Raw genomic sequence first — 20,856 nt, forward strand, 5'->3', positions numbered from 1 at the left:
AAGCTTGTCTTCCTATGTAAACATATATTTTTAACCATGTTAATGGATGATTGAGGGGGAATTATCTCTTGGCTCCACAATGTCTGTGTGCCAGTCACGGTGTCTCTGTGATCTTGTCCAGGAGGGGTGTATTTGATATATGCTAGTTTTTGGTTCTGAGTGGTACCTAGAGCGAGATAAGAACATAGTTTAAGAGACAAAGCTGAACGATAATTTATAGCCAATGCTGTCTGGCTATGTGTGTCTTTGCTATAAAGGATCCCAGTTGCAATGTGTAAGCACTCAGAATGCATTTATAGACACTGAATTGATCTGAGGGTCACAGGGTTGTGATGGAGCTCATATAATTAAAGATGGACTTTAAGATAACTCTGACTTGTGTGTGGTTTGCTCTCATGATTTGGTAAATACAGGAAATGTCCACTACAACTCACTGTTTTTTCAAAGTATTTATAGAGCAAGCTGTGTTGTTCCTTAAGTGTCAGAGTAATGGCGAATTACTCTGAAGGTAAAAAGTTAAAGGAAAAGGTGTTGTAGTCTTCGCAAATATCTAACCCTGGGATGAAGTATTTTTCAGCTGGACAATTACACATTTTAATGCTGAAGACAGACCAGTATGACTTTCCAAGTGGTGTTGAGGGTTCCTGAATGCTCCTGAAATGAATATGCTAGAAAATCAGAGAAGGTTTGATTACTGCCTTCCATCAATGATTCTCAAGAAAATATACTGAGCTTGAGCAACTTTGACAAACAATTGATATACAGTACACTTGGAAATTTTTCAGACCCCTTGACTTTTTCCACATTTATTACGTTACAGCCTTATTCTAAAATTTATGAAATTCTTTGATAATAAAACAATCTACACACAATAGCCCATAACAACAGAGCATGTCATCCATTTTATACATGTCATCCATGCTAGATCAAACAATTACGGGGTGGTGTGCAAACATGCTAAACCCCCCCCCCATCAATGCGGGTCCCCCGGTCAGTAATTCCACCATGATAACTACAACTTTAGATTGATCATTTAGCTGGCTAGACTATCTTAAAAATGTTAGCTGACATTGGCTAATTTAGTGACTGTCAGAGGAAACTGCTGATGCACAACCAAAATTCGAACTTGCACTGTAGACCACAAATGTTCCCTCCCAAAAACAAACACAATTGCATTTTATCGATGCCAATTTTATCGATGCCAATTTGAATGCATAGAGATACCTTGAGATAATCCTGAGGCACATTGTCGTGCCATTCATCCGTCGCCATCACCTCATGTTTCAGCATGATAATGCACGGACCCATATCGCACGGATCTGTTCACAATTCCTGGAAGCTGAAAATGCCCCAGTTTGTCCATGGCCTGCATACTCACCAGACATGTCACCTGTTGAGCATGTTTGGGATGCTCTGGTTTGGGATGCTTTGCACAGCCATTGAAGAGGACAAGGCCACAGGCCACAATCAACAGCCTGATCAACTCTATGCAAAGGAGATGTGTTGCGCTGCATGGGCAAATTATATTCTTACCAGACACTGACTGATTTTCTGATCCACATTGTTAAGGTATCGTGACCAACAGTGCATATCTATATTCCCATTCATGTGAACTCCATAGATTAGGGCCTAATTCATTTATTCCAATGACTGATTTCCTTATGAACCGTAACTCGGCAAACCTTTGAAATTGTTCCATGTTGCATTTTATTTTTGTTCAGGGTAATAGAGTTTGAATTCAGGCTGAAACACAACAAAATGTGGATTAAGTCGAGGGGTATAAGTGCCTTCAGAAAGTATTATCTGTTTCCATCACAGCTTGAACAATATGACTTTACTCGCATAAAAACTGGATGGAAACGTGGTTAGTTATGACATAATACTGTGGTTGAAATTTCACCCTCTAAACAACAGTTTACATTGATTGCTTTTTTCAAAGCCAATGTATTTTCCACGTACTTTCCACATCACAATGCGTTGACAAATGCCCTTGATTCAACCATTTTGTGCCCAATACACAGAAAAACATATTTTCCATCGTTTTACTCAAACCTGGGAATTAGCACACAAAAATACCTTCCTCTGATATTGTAGATCCCCTCTTACTACTTAGAAAATCACTTCTGAATAATAAGCACTTTACCTTGTGAGGATCTGACATTCTGGGGCAGAGATATTGGGACTCCATTTTTGAGGTAACAATAGATTTTGACCATTGGGCACCAGATTTCTATGATGTATCCAGGCGGCTTAAGATCTGGCATGCGTCAGCAATGTCTGAGCAGGGGAACACGACCTGAACCTACCATCCTATAAGTAGTTTGTGCTGACTTCAAAATGGCGTGATTAATGTAGGCCGGCTCTGGCTCAACCTATTGATTTTGCCCAACAGCACAGTCGTTGATGTGGCACGCAGCCATTGGTTGATGCATGCAACGTCTGAGCAGGGGAGGTCAAACTCATTGGGTATGTTCCAGTTGTAAGGCTACTGAAGGCGAATATTGACCAAAGTCGTCAGGGGAGGTGAATCTGATATAGCCGAAAGTCGGACACTGTAGTGGCTTTCCATCAGCAAGGCTCAGATCAGTATGGCCATGTGAACACAGCTGCCGTTGTTAAATATAAAAACAACTCTTTCAAGCAGGCTTAAGCAAACAGCAGACAATGCTACCACTCCAAAATATTTGTTGACAAAACAATCAAGATAGCATTTCTTAATCCCAGGCAGCTGTTTTAGGAAATGAAAAATGCTACAGCCAGGAACAGAGCTCTCCCTTTCTTGTCTCCTTTTGTTTGCATTCTAACTGGAAACCTATTAAAGGAAATTAATTCTGACTGCAGGGGCAAACATTGCAGGGTGACCGTTATCCTACTTTTACAGAGCAACAAAAGGTGTAAAGTACACATTTAATTTGACCTTTATTTAACTAGGCAAGTCGGTGAAGAACAAATTCTTATTTACAATGACAGCCTAGGAACAGTGGGTTAACTGTCTTGTTCAGGGGCAGAACAACAGATTTTTTACCTTGTCAGCTCGGGGATTCGATATAGCAACCTTTCGGTTACTGGCCCAACGCTCTAACCACTAGGCTACCTGCCACCCCACACATACTACCCGGTATAACAGTTAACTATAGATTTCTGGAGAAACGGTAACCATATATGAATTTGTGTTATGAGAACTAATCCGTTTTCCATTGTTCTGAGAAACTAGGGTTTAAACAGTCTCACTAACCCCAAGTACCTTCAGCTTGATCCAGACCTGGACAGGGCTAAAGTGTTATAAATGGTAAATAGCTGGTCTACTGCTGGGCAGGGTTTTGTTAGTCTTGCAATGGGACAAAACCTGTCTGACACAGGTTATGAATACCTGACGGAACTTGGCCTGAGTGCAGGCATACAGGTACGTGTTGATGGCTGCATTACTGAGGCTCAGCATGCTACCAATGTCAGCCGCCACATTGATCTGCAGGTTGTAGTCGTTGCGATCCTGGCCGTAGAAGAAGGTGCGTATGATGATCTGGGTGATTGCGCGGGTGACGGATAGCAGCACAAAGCTCATGGACACAGTCACCAGGAGCACTACAGACTTCCTCTTTCTGGAGCGCAGCAGGGGCGTCACCCTGTAGGCCCCTGAGGTTAGGTCGGCAGCCGTCAACACATGGACCCTGTTGCTAAGGGAGATCTGTCGCAGAGTCAGCCCGTTGAGGGTGAGGATGATGAGGAAAGGTAGGACGTAGGCCACTAAGGTCTGGGCCCCCACCAGGGCATGCACATAACCATGAGGGGCCTCAGGTTCGTATATACAGGCCCATTTGGTCTGGTTGTGGTCATAAACTGAGACATTGGACCAGTAGTAGGGTATTGCCAGGAGGTGGCTGAGGAGTAAGATGGTGGTGATGGCTGCTAAGGCACTGCGCCGGGTGCAGAGTTTGGTCTTGATGGCCCAGGTGTGGATGGCAATGAAGCGCTCTGCGGTGAAAACCACCACCAGCCAGGTTGAGGTGTTGTAGGCCCCGTAGCTGAATATGTCTCTCAGGTGGCACCAGGGCTCACGGCTCCAAAACGGCTCCTCAAATCAAATCAAGCCTCATTTAAAGTGCATTTAAAATGGAGGGAACAGTTCCTAATGCCATCTGTGTAATAACAACAAACACTAAAATCCATTACAAAGAAATGACAAAACAATTAGTAAAGCAGGCCAGGGTTTCCCAAACTCGGTCCTGGGGCCCCCGTTTAGTTTTTTGCCCTAGAAGGGTTGATTATTTGTATCAGCTGTGTACTACTTGGGCAAAACTAAGGCATGTACTAGGGAGGCCCCAGAACAAAGTTTGGGAAGCCCTGAAATAGGCTACTGGGTTAATACAATGCTGTTTGCTGTTACTGTAGTAATTACAGCGTTACTATAGAAATCCAATGTAAACTTTTACTGACAGAACAAGAAATGAAAAGAACAGTGACATTTCTGATGAAATAAGTACCTCCTGGTAAAATTTGACAGTGATCTCCAGCACCACGATGAAGATGAGGACCAGAGTGTCAGCTACAGAGATGGCCATCAGGTAGAAGGTGCTGGACTTGGACAGCAGGCAGTTTCTCCGCCAGAAGATGAGAAAGGTAACAATGTTGGCTGGTGGAGGGATTTGTGTCATTAGGGTTTTTCCATTGGAAACAAATTAAGCATTTAATCATACATGCATAGCCTATACCAAGCTTTGCTTAATGTTACTATAGCCATATAAACTCAGCAAAAAAAAGAAACGTCCTCTCAATGTCAACTGCGTTTATTTTCAGCAAACTAATCATGTGTAAATATTTGTATGAACATAAGATTCAACAAATGAGACAAACTGAACAAATTCCACAGACATGTGACTAACAGAAATTGAATAGTGTGTCCCTGAACAAAGGGGGGTCAAAATAAATCAAAGGTAACAGTGAGGATCTGGTGTGGCCAACAGCTGTATTAAGTACTGCAGTGCATCTCCTCCTCATGGACTGCACCAGATTTGCCAGTTCTTGCTGTGAGATGTTACCCCACTCTTCCACCTAACCCGGACATTTCTGGGGGGAATGGCCCTAGCCCTCACCCTCCAATTCAACAGGTCCCAGAAGTGCTCAATGGGATTGAGATCCAGGCTCTTTGCTGGCCATGGCAGAACACTGACATTCCTGTCTTGCAGGAAATCACACACAGAATGAGCAGTATGGCTGGTGGTATTGTCATGCTGGAGGGTCATGTCAGGATGAGCCTGCAGGAAGGGTACCACATGAGGGAGGAGGATATCTTCCCTGTAACGCACAGCGTTGAGATTGCCTGCAATCACACCAAGCTCAGTTCGATGACGCTGTGACACACCGCTCCAGACTATGACGGACCCTCCACCTCCAAATCGACCCCGCTCCAGAGTACCGTGACTCGTCAGTGAAGAGCACTTTCTCCCAGTCCTGTCTGGTCCAGCGACGGTGGGTTTGTGCCCATAGGTGACGTTGTTGCCGGTGATGTCTGGTGAGGACCTGCCTTACAACAGGCCTACAAGCACTCAGTCCAGCCTCTCTCAGCCTATTGCGGACAGTGTGAGCACTGATGGAGGGATTGTGCGTTCCTGGTGTAACTTGGGCAGTTGTTGTTGCCATCCTGTACCTGTCCTGCAGGTGTGATGTTTGGATGTACCGATCCTATGCAGGTGTTGTTACACGTGGTCTGCCACTGCGAGGACGATCAGCTGTCCATCCTGTCTCCCTGTAACGCTGTCTTAGGCGTCTCACAGTATAGACATTGCAATTTATTGCCCTGGCCACATCTGCAGTCCTCATGCCTCCTTGCAGCATGCCTAAGGCACATTCACGCAGGTGAGCAGGGACCATGTGCATCTTTCTTTTGGTGTTTTTCAGAGTCCGTAGAATGGCCTCTTGAGTGTCCTTAGTTTTCATAACTGTGACCTTAATTGCCTATCATCTGTAAGCTGTTAGTGTCTTAATGACCGTTCTACAGGTGCATGTTCATTAATTGTTTATGGTTCATTGAACAAGCATGGAAAACAGTTTCATTTTAAGAATTTATTTTATAATTTTCTCAAAGAAAGATTCATTATAACCATTAAATGCATTATCCATTAAATGTGGAATACATTAGATTTGTCAAATATATTTGTTGGAAAAAAATAACATGCATATTCTGATGTGTGCTGAACAAATGTACCAGTTTTCCTACAACGCCCCTAGTCATTGTACTCATCCATCTGTATAAGACAACCATACCTTGCAGCAATTAGTCCTATAGGTTTAGGTATACTCACAGGGGATGCCCACTATAGCCAAGGCTGGGTAGAACACAACCTGCAGAGTGACCATCCAGTGTTCCTCTTGGGGGTTCATGTCTTTACCCACCAGATATATTGTATACTATTAGCAGAAACAGCATCCAGGAGAGTCCCTCTCCTCTCAACAGCACAGCACATATCTGTGCTTTTGTCATATCACTAAGAGTTAACCCCTCACAAGCACAACCCACACAGACATGCAAACGTGCACACGTGTCTTTATTTACCTATTGTTAATCATTACTCTGTGAGGATCTCTGAGGCACAGACAAGCTTATTGGTTGGACTACAGAGGTTGGATATTCTACTCACCTTGTGTGCATCTAAAGAACCTTATTCCTCTCATTGATCTACTTTTCTTGCCTCATACTGACATCCAAGTTAACATCTCTAGGGAGAGAGAATGTTTTTGTAATGTTACCCGTCTAGGGAGAGAGAACATTTTTGTAATACCCGTAAATGTTCCTCTGTTGTTTGAGTGTCCAGTTTTCCGTTAGATCAGGGAACAACAGCAAAACCTCCTGAGAACCTATTTAGCAGGTATTGTTGTTAGTTAGGAGAACATTCAAACATGTCAAACAAAACTTAGCCAGAACATGGTTAGCATGTTCTCTGGACACGGATGTTCTTGCAATGTCCCATGAAACATGTCGAGAACATTAACATTGGATATTCTGAGAACATGTTTCATGGGACATTGCAAGAACATCCATGTCCAGTTTTCTAAAGGTTAGGGGAATATTTCATCAATGTCACACAAAACATACACAGACCATGGTTGCCATGTTCTCAGAATAAATATATTAATGTTCTGGATAGAGGTGTGAATGTTTAAATTAACAAATGGAGAAATTGTACAATGATTGCTCTGCAAGTACAAAGCACGAGCTCTCAAACACCCCATACGTAGCGTTAACAAGAGATTGTTTGACATCTATGAACGCGATGTCATACATCACTGCAATGAGCCATCACATTGATGAAAAGTGGGACAGGAAGTCCCATGAACTGACCACTGAGAACATGGAGGAGAGGCACACAGAGGAATCAAATACCTGCATCATTGCTGAGTGAGTGGGGGGCAGCAATAATGTGAGCGCCGTCTGGTAGCCATGACCGCGGTAGATGGAACTGCATAGCCACCTAGCGGTCATACGCAGGACCATACCTGCATTGTGAATTCACAAGTAATTTTATGATTTATTTGTATAGTTTAAATGTTTAAACAATACAAAAAGTAACCAAATTGCTACACGATTATTCCTGGGTTTTATATCTACTGTATTTCCACCCTATGAGGTTGGAATAATATTTGAAATTGTGAAAATGGTAACAATGCCCTTTTAGAGTACAACATTTCAGCCTGTTTTGGTGGGATGGAGTTTTGGCCTGTCTGGTGACATCAACAGGCGGTAAATTAGTTAATAGACCAATAAGAAAAAGAGATCCAAACCTCTCTGCCAATAACAGCTTGTTTCTAGTTTTCTAAGGATTAGAAGAAAATTCCATTAATGTCACACCAAACATACACAGAAAATGGTTGCTATGTTCTCAGAATATAATAAATGTATATTTTACACACATTTCATTGGAACGTTGCAGGAACATTCCTGTGTCCAAAGATGTTTAACCATAGTGTTAATACATTATATTCAGAGAACGTGGCAATATTTTCTGTGTGTGTTTGGTGTGACGTTGATGGAATATTCTCCTGAACCTCAGAAAACTGGACGTTCAATTGAAACGTGTCTAGAATATTAATATTGAGTGTTATGAGAACATGGTAACCACTGTCATGACTGGCCTGTTCGGGTCAGGTTACCGTGGACCATAATCCTACAGAGATATCTCTCACAACCACCAGCGGGGGAGAGATCGAGAGGTATGGAGGTGGGGGGTTTAATGACAACTCCCACCCATTGTAAATCTTATGGCAGCAGACAAAATCCCTTTTGTCCTCTCAGTATGGAGGGATGGAATGTATGATGGGCCTATGGAGAATCTATCTCTGAACAGTAACATGCAATAAATGGACTTTGGGACAATAAGTTTCATCAGCCAAAATGGTATTCGTGATGATAGATGGAATATGAAAATGAATGTCCTTTTGTCATGTTATTAAAAGTTAAATGCCCACGTTATAACGAAAACATTGTGACTTGAAGAGTTCTCCCACTATTTACTTGAGGTTTGCATACTGTACGTCGTGTGGAAAATGTCCAGATCAAAGAGCATGTTTTGTAAAGATGAAATGTGAAGTTAGTTGTCTAAATTGGATCTGAGCAAAATCCAGACCTTGCCTCGTAACTAGTTACACCCAGAGAACTTGCCCTAAAGGCGGAAACTCCCATTTCTGACCCGAGGGTATATAACATGTATGATAAGAATTATCCACAGACTAGGTGACCCTGCGCTGCAGCCACGGTCTGAGTAGTCAGCAACCCCAAAATGCAACACGAGGTTGAAGAAGACAAAGGAACCTTTTATATTCGGACCCATAAGAGTTTGGGGCAAGGTTAGGTTAGGTTAGGTTTGTCTAAAATAAGCATAGTTGAGAAATGTACCCAAGTGTGCTTTTCTCTCATGCACTCTCTTTCTTTCTCTCTCTTTTGAAATCCACATTTTGCCATGTTGCGTTGACCCGCATGGGACCTGTTTCATTGTACTAAGTTCGAATCAATAGCCTCAACTGTGTGTTTGTGTATGTGTATCTTATAATTTTAGCTTGTTAGTAAATAAATAATCAACTCAATTGGTGCGATACGGACTCATTTAGTGGGACTCGGGTTTGTACAGATTCCTGGATTATGCGACATTCAGAATGAGATTGTAGAGGAAATTAATTAATTAGCGACTGTTGTGAAATTGATATTCTGATATTCTTTGAGTTCATTTGGGAAATAGAAACTCAATAAAGCCAATACTTTCCAATGGTGCCCCCGGTCAATGAGTTAATAATTAGCTGATTCATTTAATCACTTAATTATAGACCGTTAATCATTCGATGAGCAGCAGTCGTCACATTAATCAATACAACGTGACGACACCACGTTCTGGGTAAGTTCCATTTGACATTACGGGGATGGTCTCTTGGAAACAGTCCTTGACATTACTGGCACATTGCTATGAAAACATTGGATAATCACCGAATGAGACTTAAGGTGGCACATCTACACCCGCTCCTCCCCTCTGGCGTTCAACGTCGTTGGTATACTAACCACCAGTCCTGGGATCCATCATTACGCGCATCTGCAGATCATTGTGATACTCACCTGGACTCCATTACCTTCCTGATTACCTCCGCTATATCTGTCACTCCCTTGGGTTTCTTCCTCAGTCAGTATTGTTCCTGTGTTCATGCATAAATGCCACTGTTATGTTGTCTCGGTTGTTGTTTTATTAAATGTTTTTCCTGCTTCTCGACTCACAGCGTCATCGTTACAGAATACTGACTCAAACAATAGAAGCAGCAGGAAAACCGAATATCTCCCAGACGGTCAACAAGCAGGGTTACCTTCTACGTCAACAACATGACCAGTTGGCACGGCTATGGAAGAGGCTCTTCACAGTTTGCAAGCCTCAAACACGCCCTGGAGGCATTGCATTCAGCTAGAGGAGGATACTCTACAACCAGCCGACACAGCAAGCCAGCTCAGCAACCAGCTCAGGTCAGTAATGCCCATTTGTCATTCCCAGATAAATATGACGGGACCCCATCTAAATGCTGTCTTCCTATTTCAGTGCTCCCTCTACTTTACACATCAGTTGCGAGCCTCCACCACCGAGAGGTCAAAGGTTGCCACGGTTATTTCTCTACTGACTGGGCGGGCGTTGGAGTGGGCTACAGCTGTCTAGGAGAGTGGAGAGGATGATCTAGATTCCTGTGAGGGGTTCATGGCTCTGTTTTTTAAATGTACCTTCGCTCATCCCCTCCGGAGGGCAGAGAGGGGGGGGGGGGGGGGTGAGTGTCTACTTCCATTACAGCAGGGTGACCAGACGGCTGCCGTGTAGCGCTCACCTTCCGGACAGTAGCAGCAACCAGTGGATGGACTGAGCCAGCGCTTCGTACGCTATTCAGAAGAGGTCTGCATGAGGAGGTCCAGATGGAACTCACCTCATGACAACCTCACCTTGGATGCACTCATTGTGATGGCCATCCTTCTGGATAACTAACTTCGGGATCGTTGGTACTAAGATGCAATACAACAAGGGTTCATCCGCACATCCACTTCTCCTGCATCGTCTGGTTTCTTCTTTGTGGCCAAGAAGGTTGGAGGGTTACGTCCATGCATTGACTACAGAGGACTCAATAAGATTACGCGAAGTATCGGTACCCTCTTCCATTGGTGCCGGCAGCCATCAAACCAATACACTGGGCCCGGTTCTTTACCAAACTGGACCTGCAGAGTGCTTACTATCTGCATCCGGGAGGGGGATGAGTGGAAGACTGCTTTTAGCACGATGTCTGGTCACTAAGAACACTCAGTGATGCCACTTGGCTTAGCCAAAGCCCCGTCAGTGTTCCAGGCATTCGTTAACGAGGTGTTCAGGGACATGCACGGACGCCAGGTTGTTGTGTACATCGATGATATCTTGATCTATTTGGCTACCCTGAAGGATCACATTTCTCACATTCAAGCAGTCCTGAAATGCCTCCTGGCTAACCACCTGCTCATCATGGCTGAGTAGTACCAATTTCATCAGAGGGCTGTCTCCTTCTTAGGCTACCAAATCAGCGCGCAGGGAGTGAGGATGGACGACAAGAAGGTAGATGTAAAGCCTTACCTTTGATCTTCTTCTGTTGGCACTCCAAAAGGTCCCAGTTACATCACAAATGGTCCTTTTTTTCAATAATGTCCTTCTTTATATCCATAAAAACTCAGTTTAGCTGGCACCCTTCAGTTAATAATCCACCCAGTTTCCCTCCATAAAAATGAATCCCAAATGCGCTCTCATTCACACGCTTGGAAACACTACAGCCAAAATGGGAGGCACCTAGAAAAACGACAACATTTTTCCAAAAATCAACCTGAACTCTTTCTAGAGACTGTTGACATCTAGTGGAAGCCCTAGGAACTGCAATGTGGGAGGACTTGTCCTTATAATAAAAGTGACAGCTATTGAAAATAGTGGTAGGCTGAATTTGTTTTTGTTTTGGGATGGTTTGTTTCCTGGGTTTCGCCTGTTATATTCACAGACATTATTTTAACAGTTTTAGAAACTTTAGAGTTTTCTATCCAAATCTACCAATTATATGCATTTCCTAGCTTCTGGGCCTGAGAAACGGGCAGTTTACTTTGGACGCGCTTTTCATCCTGACGTGAAAATACTGCCCCCTACCTAAGAGAGGTTAAGGCAGGGCCCCATAGGTTGGTGTGGAGCCCAGCGGCTGATGACGCCTTCTGTCTACTCAAGGGACATTTCACCTCCACCCCATTGCTCGAACATCCAGATCCCAGGTAGGAGTAGAGGCAGTTCTGTCTCAACGACAGTGTAATCCACAAAAGTTGTACCCATATGCATATTACTCTAAGAACCCTGCAGAGAGGAATTACGACATCGGTGATCGTGAACTCCTAGCAGTGAAGTTGGCATTAGAGGAGTTGACACACTGGCTGGAGGGTGCCAAGGAACCATTTGTCATTCTCACCGACCATCGCAACCTGGAGTACATACGGACAGTGAGGAGGCTGAATCCGTGCCAAGCATGGTGGGCCCTTCACAAGGTTTGACTTCACGCTGACCCATCACCCAGGTTCTAAGAACACCAAGGCCGATGTTGTGTCTCTACGATTCGGGAGAGGGTCCTGTCCAGAATGTGTCCATAATACCATCTTCCCATGTTTTAGCTCCTTTAGTCGGGGAAGTAGATGTGGTCATCCGCCAGGCTCTGGAGAGGGAGCCCGCACCCAGTAACTGTCTTCCCGAGCGCATCTACGTCCCTAGAGGGTTAAGGGACCGGCTGCTTACCTGGGCACACACAGCTGTTGTCACTGGACATCCAGGTATTTCTCGCACTACCCAATCCAACTCTGAGAAATACTGGAGGCCCACCTTGGCGCAGGATGTCACTCGCTACGTCAAATCGTGTTCCGTATAGGCCCAAACCAAATTTCCCTCCGGAACGCTCCAGCAGGGAAGCTCCTTCCCCTTACCGTGCCTCAGCGTCCCTGGTCCCATCTATCCATTTACTTTGTTACTGATCTCCCCTCCCCTGGTTATGGATAGATTTTCAAAATCCTGTAATTGAAATCCCTCTTTCTGGTGTTCCTACTGCTCTCCAGGTCGCTGAGGCATTCTTCCAGCAGGTCCTCTGGAATTATGGCCTTCCTGGAGGACATTGTCTCTGACTGTGGCCCCCAATTCACATCACGGGTATGGAAAGCCTTTATGGAGAAGCTCGGTGTCATGGCCAGCCTCAGTTCTGGGTACTGGCCTCAGTCCAACAGGCAGGTAGAGAGGATGAACCAGGAGCTTGGGAGGATCCTGAATCACTGTCAGGACTGGCAGGTAGAGTGGGCTCGATTCCTTCCATGGGCAGAGTACGCCCAGAACTTGCTATGTCACTCCTCCTCTGGGTTGACCCCCTTCAGTTTGTTCTGGGCTTTCAACCAGCCCTGGCTCCGTTGACCCTGGGTAAGACCGACGCTCCTGCGGTTGATGAGTGGTTCTGGCGCGCAGAAGAAGTGCGGAGTGATGCTCACGTGAGACTTCAGTGTGCGTCCACTGTCAAAAGGTCCAGGAAGACCATCACCACAGTGCGACCCCTGTGTTCCACCCTGGGGATCATATCTGGCTTTCTACCAGGAACCTCCCACTCTGCCTGCCCTGCCAGAAACTGAGCCCCCGAGGTCACGTATAGGTTACCACTTCCCAGTCACTACCGTATCTCACCTTTTCATGTTTTCCTTCTCAGGCCGGTGGTTCCTGGTCCCCTAGCTGATGCTGTCCCCCATGACTCCCCCTTGGACATCGAGGGGAGTCCAACATATGCTGTCAGATCCCTACTGGACTCCTGACATCGTGGGGGTTGGCTCCATCCAGTACCTGGTGGACTGGGAGGGGTATGGCCCAGAGGAGCGGTGTTGGGTTCCACGACATCACCCGTGATTTCCACCTTCGCCACCCGGACCGGCTCGCTCCTCGTCCTCGGGGTCGTCCCTTTGGTCAGCGTTGTCCTGCGCCGGAAGCTGAGCGTCGCATTTACTCCCACTCCTCCGGCATTCGACGTCGTCGGTATACTAACTACCGATCCATCATTACACACACCTGGCATCCATCATTAAGCGCATCTGCAGATCATCATGTTACTCACCTGGACTCCATTACCTTCCTGATCACCTCCCCTATATGTCACTCCCTTGTGTTCCTTCCTCAGTAAGTATTGTCCATGCGTAAACGCCACTGTTATGTTGTCTCGTTTTAATTAAACATTTCTCCTGCACCTGCTTCTCGACTCAGTGTCATCGTTACATAAGGGAACGTTCTCTTACGTTGTGGGAAAGTTTGTTGTTAGCTGGAATGGTTCAATGGACATCGCTCATAATATGAAGACCTAAGGGTCTTTCTTGCTGGTAAACATTTACTTTGACATCTAGCACCTTTTATTTGTTTTTTATTTAACTAGGCAGTCCGTTAAGAACAAATGTACAAATACTGACTACCCCGACCAAACCCTAGCCCGGATGATGCTGGGCCAATTGTGCGCTGCCCTATGGGACTCCAATCACAGCCGTTTGTGATACAGCTTGGAATCGAACCAGGGTCTGTAGTGATGCCTTTAGCATTGAGGTGCAGTGCCTTAGACATTGCACCACTCGGGAGCTCTGCTCAAAGACAGTGGATGTGTACAGTATATGTTTGATCTCTTCTCATTCAAATGATAATGGCCCAATGCATTGGCCTGTCAGAATGGGAATAACATCTCTCTGTGGGTAATATCTGCTCTGCTGTTCCATCTCCACTGTGACATGACAGTAAGCACTTCAGACTAGAGGCAGGGGCTGGAAAGAGTAGACCATGGCACTCCATTACTGCAGTTGTCTGCACTAAGGGACTGTTTGTCTCTAGACAGTGTCTATTCTCTTTTCCCAATCCCTTTTAAAGTGATACTGAAGTGAAAATAAAAATCAGGCTCTGACTGGAATATGGCTTGAAATAGAACATTAATTAAATGAATGAGAACATTTTTCATAACTCTCTCTGATTCATTGTGAGTTTCTGGACATGTTGCCTCAGGGTAGAATATGCAGACGCACCCCATTCTCTCCTCTCATGGCTGACTGAGTTTGGGGAGACAACATCCATCTGTGTATGTGTGTAGTGGTTCAGAATGAAGCACTGTTTCCCAGGCAGCATCCGTCTGCAACTGCCACTCCTAGTCCATCCGTCTGCCACTGCCATAACCTGTAGGCTATGATGTCAAAAGTAGTGCATTAAGGTATAGGGTGTCATTACAAACGGGTTGGTGCATGCCAAGGAACAATGTGCTGACGTTGGCAATGTATGACCTTCTAGAATCTAGAAGGCAGAATGAGCATTCTATTGTGTTTCCTGCTGAGAGACCATAGACCGTATGAGACAGGCAGGATAAGGCTACTGTGACTTGCCCATGAACCTGTTTCATTATTAGGTGTCACAGGGTCAAAGGTTAAGTGATGTGCTTGGTGGAAGTTTAACTGTTTTCCGCCTTCAAGGGGTGAATTGCTATTACTCCAATGTGAAATTGGTTGTAGGCTAGAGTTGCATAATTAAGTTTAATGCTACATTTGTCCATTAAATTGATGACACAAATTCTTCCTGCTCATATCTAATCTTATCAGATTCCAACCTGGAATGCAAATATGTCTCCCTCTATTTATTATGATATGTTACATTTCATATGGTATGTATTAATTTGTGGATGTTCATTCCACTTTGTTGTGGCTAACATTAGCTACGTGGTCAACTTTAGCTAGGGGTTAGGGGAAGGGTTAGCTAACATGCTAAAGTTGTCTGTGATGTGATTCAAACATGCAACCTTTGGGTTGCCAGACATTCTCATCTGACACCTAGTCATCCTCCTTTCAATTTTCGGGGCTTAAGTTAGAGTTTGTGTGAGGATCGATGCTGGAGACAGGAAGCAGGCACAGGGAAAACATTTAATAGACAATGGACATGAAACAGGACAGGAACAGTGTCTGGACAGAGGACAAGATAACGACATGAATGCAGACACAGGGAACAAACGGGGGAGCAGACAATTATATTCGGGGTGAGTCCAATGAGCGCTGCTGCACGTAATGATGGTGACAGGTGTGCGTAATTAAGGGCAGCCTGGTGCCCTCGAGCGCCAGAGAAGGAGAGCGGGAGCAGGCGTGACAGTTTGAGTTTATTTTTACAGGGACAGTACACATTAATTAACATTTCAGTAAAATGCTGGTTTTAGCAAGCCGGCAAATTTTCAACCGCAATCCCTGTGCTGGTTATTAAAAATAATTACAATAACTATACAGACAACAATTGAGCACATGCAAAGCAACAAAACAAAATACATAAAAGCCACAAAGTGTTTACACAACTCACAAGCTACAGAAAACAGATCAAATGGAAAGTAACCTTTTGTCTTATGTAAACATACCAAACGTGATATTGTGTTAATTTGGGTGTCACGGATTTACATTTACTATGATACATCTATTCTTTGAGGCCAGGCTGCAGGTACAGATGAAGATGAAGTTTTATTGAATAATTTAGTGTACTGCTGAAGCTAGCCAACAGATGGCACTGTGTGGGTACTTTGGGTAGAGGATTCCTTTCCAACAGTTTGATATTTTGGAAGCTCACATTTTCTACACCACAAGCAAAGAATCTGTTCTGCACTGCATTGCACATAACTGCACAATCTTACATGACATTTAGCTGGCCTAAAGACATCTCTGTGCAAAGGTTATACGCTGACAGTAGTTTACAATTTTTCCCATTATAGTTCTTATTTATTTATTTTGTTTAACCTTTATTTAACTAGGCAAGTCAGTTAAAGAATACATTCTTAATTTACAATGATGGCCTACCAAAAGGCAAAAGGCCTCGTGCGGGGACGACAAGAGAGGCACCACAATACTACATAAAAGAGACCTAAGACAACAACATAGTATAGCAGCAACACATGACAACACAGCATGGTAGTAACACCACATGACAACATGGTAGCAACACAACATGGCAGCAGCACAGCATGGTAGCAGCACAAAACATGGTACAAACATTATTGGGCACAGACAACAGCACAAAGGCAAGAAGGTAGAGACAATACATCATGCGAAGCAGCCACAACTGTCAGTAAGACTGTCCATGATTGAGTCTTTGAATGAAGAGATGGAGTGTAAGACTGTATCATCTGCATATAAATGCATGAGAGAGCTTCCTACTGCCGGAGCTATGTTGTTGATGCACATTTTGAAGAGCGTGGGGCCTAGGATCGAGCCTTGGGTTACTCCCTTGGTGACAGGCAGTGGCTGAGACAGCAGATGTTCTGACTTTATACATTGCACCCTTTGAGAGAGGTAGTCAGCAAACCAGGTGAAAGACCCCTCAGATACACCAATACGGGAATGGTCTACCGTATCAAAAGCTTTGGCCAAGTCAACAAAAATAGCAGAACAACATTGCTTAGAATCAAAGGCAAGGGAGACATAATTTAGGACTTTTAAGGTTGCAGTGACACATCCATAACCAGAGAGGAAACAAGATTGCATACCAGTGAGAATACTATAAACATCAAGAAAGCCAGTAAGTTGATAATTGACAAGTTTTTCCAACACTTTTGATAAACAGGGCAAAATAGAAATTGGCCTAACAGTTAGGATCAACTTGATCTCCCCCTGTAAATATAGGATGCAACGTGGCTGCCTTCCAAGCAATGGGAACTTCCCCAGAGAGGAGAGACAGTGACTGCCTGCAGGGAGAAACTTTGTAGCGGGGCAGGGGAAAAATAGGGAGGAGCATCGGGTCTAGTTGCATTAGAAGGGGTGGGAGATGAGGAAATGTTGGACAGGCAATGAGATATAGCTGATAGGAATCTTAACTCAATTAAGTGGTGATTAAAGAGCTCAGCCACGTGCTCCTTGTCAGTAACAACCACATTATCTACATTAAGGGACATTTGGCAGCTGTGAGGAGGAGGGTTTATTATCCAGGTCTTTAAAAAGGTTTTACAGAACTTCTTGTGGTTAGACCCACATAGAGTGAACTCCTCCTTAAAGTAACTAACTTTGGCCTTCCGGATAGCCTGAGTGGACTTATTTCTCAATTGCCTGAACGAGACCCAGTCAGACTGAGTATGCGTGTGCCGAGCCTTTCGTCAAATGGAATTCTTGAGGTGGAGTAACTCTGCCAGATCACGGTCGAACAAGGGGCTGAACCTGTTTTAATTCTCATTTTCTTTATGGTGGTGTGTTTATTAACAATACCGCTGAAAATATCAAGAAATACTGTCCACGTGTCTTTGACAGAGGGGATCAAGCTGATTCTATACCAATTTACAGAGGCCAGGTCATGAAGGAAGGCTTGCTCATTAAAGTTTTTTAGCAAGAGTCTATGACAAATCAGGACAGAGAGATTCACTGAGCAGCCGTTACGAACACAGGCTGTAAAACTGTGATCACTAAGGTCATTACAGAAAACACCAGACTGATGCCTATCAGGAATATTTGTGAGGATACATCAAGGAGAGTAGCCTTTTCTGGATGTTCGGAGTCATACCTTGTGCAATTGGTAATAATCTGAGAAAGATTTAGGGAGTCCCAATGCTTTACAACTTGGTCAGGTGGTTTAAGCATGTCCCAGTTTAGGTCAACTAGCAGGAAAAATTCAGACTTAGTGTAAGGGGCCAGGAGAGAGCTTAGGGCAGGTAGGGTACAGGCCGGTGCCCACGGTGGATGATAACACCCAGCAACAATCAACAAAGAGCTATTTGAAAGTTTAATGCTTTAAACCAGCAAATCAAATTGTTTGGAGAACGGCTTGGTGGAGACAACCGAGCACTGAAGGTGTTCCTTGGTAAAGATTGCTACTCCACCACCTTTGGAAGATCTATCTTGCAGAAAAAGAATACAAACAGAAAGGTTAACATCAGTGTTCAAAACACTCTTTCTTAACCATGTCTCAGTAATGACCAACACATCTGGATTGGAACTGTGAACCTACACTTTCAATTGATACATTTTAGGTAATAAGCTTCTAGTGTTAATGTGCCGATAACCCAGGCTTTTACGAGAGCAGAAATCAGTGAAGCAGATATCAGAGCACAAGTCAGAATTGGAGCTAGCAACTGTAGATGGGCCAGGGTGTACATGCACATATCTAGATATCAGCAGTAATACAATCAGGGCACGGAAGAGGACAGGGTGCAGTGTTGATTTTTTATTTCATCAGGTAAAATTAATACAAAGCTGGAGAGAGGTGGTTAGAATAGGATGGGAGGCCAAGAGTGTTAACTTATAGAGAGTCAGATTCCCGAGTGTGGTAACAAAGATAGTCTGTGCAACGTTTGGGTAAACAAGCAAGTTCATAGTCAACAAAGCAGACAGGAGCCATGAGGCAAATAGCATAAAGCACCAGAATAAAAAATATAACGACTTGGGGCTAGCCATTGTAGGTTCAAGGAGTCACCCACCCCAACAAGATTAACTTGATAGAGTGACTCTCTATGAGTCCAGTAGGCTATAAAAGTATGAGATAAAATAAATAAATAGTAGGCCTATACAGGTTAATTAAAGCGTTTCTGAGTAAGTTCACATAATAAGCTTGACAAGTTAATTAGTTGTCAAAACGGTGGTTGTAGCTGATGCATGGAAGTCAGGCACAGGAGAGCAGAGATGAGTGGACAAAGCACTTTACTGAGGCGATATAATTAGAACAGAACGCAACCGCGTCACAAAAACAAATGCCCAAAGAACAAGTGAGGCATCACAAAGTACAACAACCCAGTACAAAGTACCGGCTGCCACAAAGCACGGGTACAAAACAAAACCCGGCGCAAACCAGCCGGAAGCGTGCCAACCTTGACAATAAACATTACCCCACACAGACATGGAGGGAACCAGGTGTGCAGGAAATCAAGACAAAACAAATGGAAAATGAAAGGTGGAGCGGCTATGGCTAGAAGCCGGTGAACAAATCGCCAGGTGGAATCCAATCAGATATGACTGACCCCAGGCAGTGAGTGATGGTATTTTGGGCACCAATGGGAACACAATGACAGTAATGACAATACTTCAAGGCTCAATTTATTAGGTAACAGGATCCAGTCCTGGGTTGCTTACCTGCTTGACATTTTGCAACATACAACAGCATGCCAACCACACTGATTAGAGGTGTATAGAAAAGGATTTCTGCTGTTCATAAAACATGTTGAAAGCAGAGGGAAATTCCTTGGAGGAGGAGTGAACGAAACAGGCATGCCACTGATTGAATAGACATGAAGAGAGTAAGGGTTGGTTGGAATTAGAAAACAACAAAAACATTCTGGCACGTGTGCTGGTTGCTATATTAGAAGAGGAGTCATGTTTCCAGGGAAACCAGGGTTCCGTGAAGAGGAATTGCTGTGGAGGATTTGACATCTGGGGTCATCTTGTACTTCACCCCCTGAGGGACAGGGAATCCATGATAATGAAAATGATGATAATGCCATTTAAGTACAAGAGCTGATTGAAAAGACAGCCTGAAATATCTGCCTGTTTTGGCCTGCCTGGTGACATCACCAGTTGATAAATTAGTTAATAGACCAACAAGAAAAATTATTTCAAACCTCTCTGCCAATACCATAGTTTTCAGTTTCCCCCTCCCCACTCCGACAGTACTATCAAAATTATTGCTTGAGCTATTTTTGTTTGTTTTTGACCATTTGAAAACAATCACAGTACGGTGCTTCATTGTTACCCATAAAATTAAATGATATTGAGATAAAAACGCATTGGACCTTTAAATATTTCTGTATTTGGCATCTGTTCAATCCCATTCAGTAGATGGTAATGGTGATGATAAAAGGGTACCATTCTGGTGTAACTGTTGAGGATGGTTTTACCTCCCACACAGTGACGATTTCAGAATGTAAATCTTGGTGGGGCAAAACAATTAAAAGTGGGATGCATGCCAGCAAAGCCACTACACAACTCAACACTAAACAATACATTAATTTCATTATAACAGTGACAAACAGTGCCCACATAAAGCTGTCCCAACAGCAGTCCCAAATTCTTACCATTGCTACACCTGGCTATCAGCGGAGCCTTGTCTGGCAGCGAAACAGGTCATTCAGCCTCATTTACTGCCTTTAAAAAAAAACAAAGCTGGTATGACTGACTTTCTTAAACAAATGTGGTTTCTAATGACAATTGAGATGTACAAACTATGACATAATGGGACGACAGGCAAAAAAGCGGAAATTCGATTAAGACATTAATGAGTGAGCTAGGACGGACATAAGTTAGTCAATATAAATATTTGTTTAGCACTTTGAAATTTACAGCGACATAATTCAGAAGATGGGCCA

General features: G+C 43.9%; 1 protein-coding gene across 2 annotated transcripts; it reads right to left on the minus strand.

Annotated features, from left to right (window-relative positions):
* Nucleotides 1-1,685: 1,685 nt before the first annotated feature.
* LOC139417220 (probable G-protein coupled receptor 139) lies at nucleotides 1,686-6,467 on the minus strand. Of its 2 annotated transcripts, none has more exons than XM_071166465.1 (3): nucleotides 6,300-6,461; nucleotides 4,482-4,630; nucleotides 1,686-4,072 (listed from the first exon to the last, which is right to left on the minus strand). In XM_071166465.1, the coding sequence occupies exons 1-3, from the start codon at nucleotides 6,376-6,378 to the stop codon at nucleotides 3,281-3,283; spliced, it is 1,020 nt and encodes a 339-aa protein (XP_071022566.1). In that variant the 5' UTR covers nucleotides 6,379-6,461; the 3' UTR covers nucleotides 1,686-3,280. The 2 variants fall into 2 exon arrangements, with proteins under 2 accessions (XP_071022566.1, XP_071022567.1); XM_071166466.1 differs by having other exon boundaries at nucleotides 1,687-4,069; nucleotides 6,300-6,467.
* Between the last annotated feature and the right edge of the window lie 14,389 nt (nucleotides 6,468-20,856).

This window comes from Oncorhynchus clarkii, chromosome 9 (genome assembly GCF_045791955.1).
Source record: "Oncorhynchus clarkii lewisi isolate Uvic-CL-2024 chromosome 9, UVic_Ocla_1.0, whole genome shotgun sequence".
NCBI lineage: Eukaryota > Metazoa > Chordata > Actinopteri > Salmoniformes > Salmonidae > Oncorhynchus > Oncorhynchus clarkii.